This window comes from Pelophylax lessonae, assembly GCF_965119305.1.
Source record: "Pelophylax lessonae genome assembly, chromosome: 12".
Classification (NCBI taxonomy): Eukaryota; Metazoa; Chordata; class Amphibia; order Anura; family Ranidae; genus Pelophylax; species Pelophylax lessonae.
In genome coordinates this window covers 154926797-154937284 of record NC_138779.1, presented here as the reverse complement: position 1 = coordinate 154937284, position 10488 = coordinate 154926797, and the positions used below count along the sequence as shown (strand labels likewise).

General features: G+C 36.2%; 1 protein-coding gene across 1 annotated transcript in view; it reads left to right on the top strand.

The window, feature by feature from the left end:
- The first annotated feature begins 2509 nt into the window (after positions 1-2509).
- Positions 2510-10488, top strand: part of SLC17A7 (solute carrier family 17 member 7) — a 349008-nt gene continuing 341029 nt past the window's right edge. The window contains exon 1 of the mRNA XM_082273561.1: positions 2510-3223. Within this exon, the coding sequence (XP_082129687.1) occupies positions 3162-3223 (62 nt within the window). The 5' untranslated portion in view covers positions 2510-3161. The remainder of the gene's footprint in view (positions 3224-10488) is intronic.

Sequence of the window (10488 nt, the reverse complement as noted above, 5' to 3'; positions counted from 1 at the left end):
TTAGAGTTTGCCAAACAACATCTAAAAAAGCCTTCACAGTTCTGGAACAACATCCTATGGACAGATGAGACCAAGATCAACTTGTACGTGATGGGAAGAGAAGAGTATGGAGAAGGAAAGGAACTGCTCATGATCCAAAGCATACCACCCCATCAGTGAAGCATGTTGGTGGTAGTGTCATGGCGCGGGCATGTATGGCTGCCAATGGAACTGGTTCTCTTGTATTTATTGATGATATGACTGCTGACAAAAGCAGCAGGATGAATTCTGAAGTGTTTCGGGCAATATTATCTGCTCCTATTGAGCCAAATGCTTCAGAACTCATTGGACGGCGCTACACAGTGCAGATGGACAATGACCCAAAGCATACTGTGAAAGCAACCAAAGAGTTTTTTAAGGAAAAGAAGTGGAATGTTATGCAATGGCCAAGTCAATCACCTGACCTGAATCTGATTGAGCATGCATTTCACTTGCTGAAGACAAGACTGAAGGGAAAATGTCCCAGGAACAAGCAGGAACTGAAGACAGTTGCAGTAGAGGCCTGGCAGAGCATCACCAGGGATGAAACCCAGCGTCTGGTGATGTCTATGCATTCCAGACTTCAGGCTGTAATTGACTGCAAAGGATTTGCAACCAAGTATTAAAAAATGAAAGTTTTATTTATGATTGTTATCTGTCCCATTACTTTTGGTCCCTTAAAAAGTGTGAGGCACATACACAAACTGTTGTAATTCTTACACCGTTCACCTGATTTGGATGTAAATACCCTCAAATTAAAGCTGAAAGTCTGCAGTTAAAGCACATCTTGTTTGTTTCATTTCAAATCCATTGTGGTGGTGTATAGAGCCAAAAAGATTAGAATTGTGTCGATGTCCCAATATTCATGGACCTGACTGTAAATTGTTTTCTCTCCAAGTATATGTGAACTCTAAGAAATGAAAGGCAAAACATTTATGTAGATATATATATATTTATTAAATAAGTGACCATATAATCTCTGTTCTCAGCTGCATGACAGACTTAGAGAGCTAGGGGTGGAGAAACAGCAGTACACTAATCTTTCCAGTGAATGGCTGTGCAGAGGGGTGTGTCAGCACACAAGTCTGATCACTGGAGGACATGCAGGCTGTTCTCCCAGTACAGAGTAATAGTGGTTTGTATGTATGCCCCATTGACCTAATGTGTACCCACTGCTGGTGGAGCTGCTGGGGATCCATATTCCAGTATTTATTACAATATAAATTAAATTACAAGCAATCCAAGCAGAACCAATGAGATATAATCTAAGCATAAGTAAATTAATCATGCAGCTGCTTTATTAAAGTACCATTAATGTTTGAGTGACCTGGGAATGGGAAGGCAGCCCTCAGACTGAGGCTGGCCATAAATTATACAATTTTCTTTTAACCATATAATATGAGGTCAAACCTAAACACTTTCAATGTGTATGCAAACAGACAGGCCCTTGCACTACATAGTTGAAGGTAAATCTAAAGAAAATTGAATAAGAAAATTGTATAGTGTAAGTCCAGCCTTACAAGTCAGCTTTAGAAAATGTTTCCATCAATATCCATGCTCTATGGGTGCGATTCCCAAGACCTTTGTAGTAAGTTTTAGCCTCTATCCCGAGAAAAGTTTGGAAGGGGGGGTGGTGCCTCAAGCCAGGTAAGTTTGGACGTTGTGGGCTAATACAACATATTTGGTTTTACAATTTATTGAAAAAAGATTGATAACACAAATATACAAAAAAAACATGGAGTGTGTGGGTTATAGACCCATAGGTGGTAGTGAATCAGAGGAGGAAAGGTGACATAGTGATATGTTGACATATGTTAAATAACATGTTGTATTAGCCCACAAAGTCCCAACTTACCTGGCTTGAGGCACCACCACCACCCCCCCCCCCCTCCCTTCCATCAATATCCATAAAACAGAAGCAGGTTACAATCTCCAACAAGGTGTGATAAAAATGTAATGAATGCCGATTTTATTTATTTTTTTACATTGTAAAAATGTATTTCTTACATTGTAAGTAGGACAAATACACTGGTTAGTCTCACCAGGCATGCTTACAGCAGAAGGCCCTCATGGTGGGTTGTGTCTGCTTACCATCAGAACACAAAAATGCTGGGTGCTTATATATACACACATATATATATATATATATATATATATATATATATATATATATATATATATATATATATATATATACATACACACATATATATATATATATATATATATATATATATATATCATAGATTATATATACATATCGCTAAGGTGTACTAAGTAAACCTGTCCTCATCCCTCCCATCCTGCTATCCAAACCACCTGCACCCATCCCCCCTCTTTAAGTACCTTTACAGATTATTACAAGCGATGTCTCCTGCTTCTACATCGTCCCCTCCCACAGTTCCTCACCCCTCCCGCACTAGAATTCATCTGGGACAAGCAGGAAAACGTCTTGTAATCCTTTTCCAAATATAGCAATTGAAGTGGAGCTGTCTATGGTGCTGGAAGGAGAGGTGGGGGTAAGGCTGCTGATGGTAGAGCAGGGAACTCATCCTCTGTGTATTTAGGCTCTAGGTGTGGAGAAGATTTATTTTATGGAACCAATAGCTATCTAGGAGGGAACGAGTCCCCCGACTGTCCCTTTGAAGTTGGTGCTGAAAGTAGAGGATTCCATTGACCTGAGCGGTGACGCCTGGCGCTGTCCTTGGTGCTGAAGCACTGTCCAGCCTAATGGGCTTCCAACGCCCGCGTCAAACATCTTTCCCAAGCAGAGCCTCCAACTAGCACTGACTGCAGAGCATTTTCCACTCTTGTTCATGGCCGTCCCACGCAAGAAAGAAGAATACTTATTGGATCGTATAGTGCAAAGCACAGCCTGAGCTATCCTCTCTTCACTCCTATGGCTCTCCTCCTTACTACATAAGCTCATGTCTACTTATGCCTGTCTCTCCTAAGGCCAAACCATAGACGGCTTTTTTCCTTTTTATTTCTTTTACTGTACCGGGAATAAAAAGTAGGAGAATTCCTAGCTAGCTTGAAAGGCTCTATCTTTAATTTATTACATATTCAAAAACTCGTAATGAGAACTTTTTCTTAAAAGCTGATAATTGATACCTGGACGACTCCAGATTCCTAGGATCATCATGGAGTTTAAGAAAGAGGAATTCAAGAGATTGGCTGGGGACACTTTGGGACATCTGCACAGGTAGGTGACCGAACTCTTGCCCACCAAGCTTTTTATTTTTTTATTGTTTTATTCTCAGTTTAAATGTATATAAACTGATCCACCGGTAGAAGCAATGCCAAGATCACATACAATAGATAAAACAATTTATTTGGAGTTGTGTACATTTGTGGATATTTCTAGACACTGTAATAAGAATAGATTAGGTAGTTTAGGCTATCCTTAATTGCTGATTGAAAATCCAGCAGTACCTAACATTTTTTTTAAAACCAAGGAATGTTATTTTGAATTACCTTTTGATCATCTATTTCTCTGGTACATTTAATTCTTTTATCATAATACACATAGCTATAATCGTGATCCGTTGTGGTCAAGGTTTCATTGGGTTAAATCAACTAGATTTCCATCTGCTCTATTGTTCCAAGTATGTTGACTGCTTAATAAACCATTGTAGCTGGATGTGTTGAACTGGTAGGCGGTGTATTGTTTATGTTATAGAAATCTCCATTTATGTCTGTAGGTCAGAATGTAATGAAAATCTAATTGTACCATTCATCAATGGTGTTTAATGCCCCTGTGTGCGGCAATTTAACCCCAAGGGGGGGGGGGGGGATATGCACAGGAAAGCAGTGCTTGTAGAAGCATCTCCTCCTAATGCCGCCATATATTCATTCATTTCCTCCTAGAGTTATAATCCGAGCAAAATCCAAGCAGCTTTTCCATTCACAGGCCATTGCATTTTTATTCCTTTCTCTTCTTGATTAATTTATGTCCAGTCTTGTGAGTGGGCAGAGAGAACCGTAATGTGCTTATGGGTTTAGTAGGGTGAAATGCTGGGAGGAGTGATTACGTTGATGGCCTGCAAAGTATATTATCCTGTAATCCCGAACTGAGGTTAGGGATAATTTGATGGAGGGGCTTTTATATTCGTAATACGAGACCTTAAATGTAGGAGGACATGGAGACTTCACAGAAATTCTTATCTATGGGAAATGGGGGTCAATAATAATAAAATAAACCTGTTTGCTGCACTGAAAAATCTCTTTAAAAATGTTATATCTATCTATCTATCTATCTATCTATCTATCTATCTATCTATCTATCTATCTATCTATCTATCTATCATCCATCTGTCTGTCTATCTATCTATCTATCTATCTATCTATCTATCTATCTATCTATCTATCTATCTATCTATCTATCATCCATCTGTCTGTCTGTCTATCTATCTATCTATCTATCTATCTATCTATCTATCTATCTATCTATCTATCTATCTATCTATCTATCTATCTATCTATCTATCTATCTATATATCTATCTATCTATCTATCTATCTATCTATCTATCTATCTATCTATCTATCTATCTATCTATCTATCTATCTATCTATCTATCTATCTATCTATCTATCTATCTATCTATCTATCTATCTATCTATCTATATATCTATCTATCTATCTATCTATCTATCTATCTATCTATCTATCTATCTATCTATCTATCTATCTATCTATCTATCTATCTATCTATCTATCTATTGCCATTAATTTTCTTTTATCTAGCTTTCTGCATTATCGCTTTATGATTATATTATTTGCCCCTGAGTCTTCTTTCTCCCCTTTATCTATCTATACCGACTCACTACTGCTCTATATTATTTTGTATGTTCCCTAAAATTCCCTGTTCCCAGTTTATGCACATAGAGCAGCAACGAATTGCCTTGCTGTCGACTGAGCCCAGTCACTGTACGGATCGGATCTGCAGAAATTCTATGTCATCTCAATGTCACCTTGTACATAACCTTCTCTCATTGATTGCTGAATGAGGATCACGACTGATCACAAGGTGTAGTAGTCTGTCCAACTCTAGCCACGCCTCCGCCTGGCCCAACAATGGAGCTTAGTCCTACCTCACTCTCTGTACAGTATTGTATTACTTTCTGGTGTAAAACAAACACCTCCATGGCTCTGCTTTAGAGTAAAATGTTAATTTATATATATATATATATATATATATATATATATATATATATATATATATATATATATATATATATATCCCATTATGTTAATAATTCATCATCTGCGTTTGCCCTAGATAATGAGTGTATGTACAGTTTATGGGAATTACTGACATACAGTGTCAAATAGTGTGGTTGGTCAGGGATTTTTTTTTTTACTGTAATGCATATATATATTTTTTCCTTACGAAAAAGAGGGACTGCAGCATAGATAGACACAATGTAGGAACCTAATATACAATGTAGGAACCTAATATATAATGGGCCTTAATGCTGCAGATCCTCTATTTTTTTTTATTCTCCGGGTATTAACCAGGTTGAGTACATGGGAGAAAAATATACCTCTCGTTGGTCCATTCACTTAGAGCTCTATATACTGATAAAAAAAAATAAAGAAATATAAAGAAATACATATATATATATATATATATATATATATATATATACACACACACACACACACATTATATATATATATATATATATATATATATATATATATATATATATATGTGTGTGTATCTATACTGTATATATACATGAGGTATATTTACAGTTATTGTGAGTAATACATTTAGTTTTCTTCTTATTTTTATATTTGTTGGAAATGACTCACTTTTTACAATAAATGCAAATCAGCCTTATTAATTAATCTCAGTAACCGTTCACATTTACTCCTTTATTAAATCAAAATATTCGCACTATATATATATATATATATATATATATATATATATATATATACAGAGAAAGAGAGAGATTAGTCTTTTTAATTCACAATGGTACATTGGAAGCACAAACCTTTTTGTAAAGGAAAATATTCTACTGTTAGGGTAAGGATGCGGATCTCTTTCATAGTTACATAGTTATTAGTATCAGCAGAGAGTGTAGATAAATAAAAGAAGATTGGATGTCAGCACAATATACATGGATAAGGAAATTGGTAGCGGCACTCACACTTACAACCTTACTAAGTAACTAAGTATCAGTGGCTATAGAATATTAATTAGCACTTTCTAATTCTGCCAAATTTTACATTTTAAAAAGTAGATAAAAGATAAACAGTAGTTCAGTATTAAACGATTTCTTGTTGGGAAGGAAATTAATAAATAATAATGCATAATAATAAATATTCATTTTAAGCCGAGCTGGGTATCAGGGCGATAAACACTGTATTTTTATTTTGCAGAATATAAATGGGGAGATTTTAGAGTTGATGGCAGATGAGGAAGCTGCCCAAGGTGCACCAACGAAAGGGGATACAATATTATATTGAGGAAAATAGTTTTGGCCATATACTTTACTATAGCTACATACAAGACGTGTACCAAAATTTACACTACTTTATATAACTTAACATGTCAAATTAAGAGTTTGTGATAAAAAAAATAGCTGTAAAATAACTTCAATGGGGCGTGGCCTGAAATGTTCTTGGTGTTTTAGCGTGGTCTGCCCAGACCACCCCACCATTCTTCTTCCATCTGACAGCCCTCATTTATATTTCATGTATTTAAATGTCTTCTTTGCGCTTCCCCAGAACCGGCAGCCACTTAGGCTGGCCATACATTATACAACTTTCTTCTACAACTTTCCTTTAGATTTCAATTTTGTATGCAATCAGGCAGGTCATTGTACTACATAGATGATGGTAACTCTAAAGGAAATTGAAAAAGAAAATTGTATAATATATGGCCAGGTTTAGACAGCTGAAGTTAAAGGGAATGAAAAGAAAAAAGAAAAAAAAAGCACCCAAAAAATTCCATTGTGAAGAATTATAGGGCATTAAGAATATGTTCCCCGAATAAACGCTGCATGTTGCATACAGTTATCTGGGTGACTCTGAAGCTGGATGTAAAAAAAAAAACAAAAAAAAAAACCTCTACTATAGTAAGCAAAGATACTTTGATTAGCTTCGGATATGAACAGTTTAAAAAAGCAAATACAACGTTATTAAAATATAAAAAGCAAACACATTATTAATAAATACTACAATGACCCTACAATCTCAAATAAAATGACACAGAAATAAATAGGTTGCACTTTTCGCAATTAAAAAATAATGTCATTAACAACAAACAAAATTCTCCCTTTGCAAATACAAATCACAAATCGGCTTGATAAACAAAATAATTTAATTTATTTTACATCACCATTTATTTTCTTAAAGATAATAATAATAATAATAATAATATCATTGATAATAACAAATAACATTGCCAGTTATCATTATTATTTCTGGTAAACAACCATCTGTAATCCATACATTGCGCATCTTTTTTTAATTTCTACTACTTGGTTCCCTGCTTATCTGCTTCCCAAGTCAAAATAATAGTAAGTAATGTCATTTTCTGGTCTGAGAAAAATGCATACCATCTGTAATTCGCAGGTTGCGTTTTTTTTTTTTTTTCTGTTTCTAATACTGAGCGTAAAGATTATACAGCACATATGTGTTTCCAAAGTCTTGTAAAAATTGAAGAATCAATAAAAACTAGAGATATGATAACACATAATAATAATAATAATAATAATAATAATAATAATAATAACATAATATTAATAACATAAAAAAACAGAAAAATAAAATAAAATAAAATAAAAAAACACACAATTCAGTCCACAAGTCTATATTGCAGTACCCCCCAGAAGCCAATCAGGTTTTATTTTTCACTAATCTGACTTTTTACAAAAATCTGATTGATTGCTTTGGGTTCTCCGATTTTTTTTTTTCTCAGGTCTATCTTGCTCTTTGCACTGCTTTGTGTCATAATCCCAGCATAATGCAGTACATGTATATTCTATATACTGTATACATGATTTATATATTTAACGGCACTGCATGAAATCAGTACATAATGCTTCTGTGTTATTTTCTTGTGATAATGAAACAAGTGTAGAAAAAGGACATCAATTACCCAGAACACCTCCTAATAGGATTATGTCATTTTCAGTGACATCCTTGTCTCAGCTGTGTATTGCGCTGCAGTCACCGACAGTGAACACACTGCAAGCATTGCTCATAGCCACCCGTGTCTTAATAAAAGAAACCATTGTATAATTGGATGTTTTGGTGGCATTAGTCAATCCCCTGTGCATCGCTTCAGGCTGTAGTTTTCAATGAAGAAAGCCATATTCTCCATCTATCCTTCTGATCATCAGAGATGGAAATATTTCAAAGTGATTTGATCCATTCTGACTGACTGGTACTCAGGGGAGAACAGTTACATTTTAACAACCCATTTATTATAGGGCCACCTGATACCCTGTACCAATTACATGACCAGGCTCAGGGAACTCAGCCCAACGTTGGATGGGGCAAATATTTAAACTGAACACTAGGCACATATACCAGACACAATTTAATGCAGCTCTGCATTCCTTAACCACTCCTGGACCGGACGGTTTTACCCCCCTTAATGACCAGGCCATATTTGCGATTCGGCACTGCGTTACTTTAATGGACAATCGCACAATTGTGTTAACTGTACCCAAATAAAATTCATGTCCTTTTTTCCCCACAAATAAATATTTCTTTTTTGCTATAAACAAAAAAAAAAAGCGACATTTCTAACAAAAAAAAACAATATTTTTTACTTTCTGCTATAAAATATTCCAAATAACAAAAAATTACAAAATCTAATTTTTTCATCATTTCAGGCCAATATGTATTTGGCTACATATTTTTGTTAGAGAAAAAAAATCCCAATAAGTGTATATTTATTGGTTTGCACAATAGTTATCCCTCTACAAACTAGGGGAAATATTTATGTACTTTTTATTTATTTAATTATTTTTTACTAGTAATGGTGGCGATCAGTGATTTTTAGAGGGACTGCGACATTGCGGTGGACAGATCGGACCCCTAACTGACATTTTTGACACTTTTGGGGGGACCAGTGACATTACTACAGTAATCAGTGTTAAAAATATGCACTGTTGTTATTGTAATAATGAGACTGACAGGGGAGGGGTTAACACCAGGGGGGGTCAAAGGGTTAAATGTGTCTCTAGGGGGTGCTTTCTAACTGTGTGGGGATGGACTTGCTGGATGAACACAGACCTGTGTTCCTAAATAGGAGGAACACAGGATCTTTGTGTTCACCACTGACAGAACACTAGACTGCCATGTTTACATCAGCAGACGGGCATTCTGTCTCCACGGGGAGTGATCGCAAGTGCCCGGCAGACCCGCTGATTGGCTCCCCCTGTGGCCAATCACCCCCACGCGCGTCCCCACTAGCTGTCTCATGAAGTGGCATACAGGTACGTCATTTTGCAGGACAGAGCTGACCTGACACAATCATCCTGTGGACAGGGGTCATAGATGGAGATGTAGTTTTAGGCTAGGTTCACACTGGTGTGATTGCAGACATCGCATGTGATTTGCATCAAATTCCTGTGCACATCACATAGGATTTCTCTGCGCTGCGATTTCAGCCATACAGTTTGTATGGCTGAAATCACATCGTATCCGCATCAAAATGGCACAGAACCCTATTATCTCCACACCTGAATCACACCCATGCGATGCGGTTCTGGCAATTGCACTGCTTTCTGCGATCTGCTTTGGGGTGTCGGTAAGATAACATTGAAACCTGCAGCAGATCGCATGTATGCCGTGCCATTGTTTAGATGTGATTTAGGGAAATGCAGAAAATCCTGTGCATTTCCCACATCACATTAGTGTGAACCGAGACTTAAAGTGTTGGTTACCCTAAAATGTCATATTCCTGATATGTGCCTTCAGTATCATGTACTTGTATGAGAAAGTATCCTGTTCTCTTTGTATGCTTCCTTTATGTGAAATCACTGGTGTTCCTGCCAGTTCTTCTGCTTTCCTTTTAAAAACTGACCGCACTAAGCAGGAGAATACACCATGGACAATTCTCTAGCTATCCATGGAACTCATTTTGCTCTCCTCCAATGATTAAATTTGTCCTGACATGCCCCAGCTGCACAGCCATTTACTGGGAAGCTCAGTGTACTGCTGCTTTTTCTCCCCCTAGCTCTTATGCAACTGAGAAGAGAGGGAATGTGATCGCTTATAAAAAAGGGAATTTATAATGCAGAATGCATTTTTAAATCTATAAAAAAAAATATTTTGCCTTTTTATTTCAATTTTAAAATGACAGGGGTTGTTTTTCAAGTGATAATTTACAATCACTTTAAATGGCCTTTAAGGAAACGACAAACAAATGAAATCCCGACTCCTGCTAACCCTTTTAAAGTAACAGGTTTCTCTTGGAAAATAGGTAAATTAAATAAA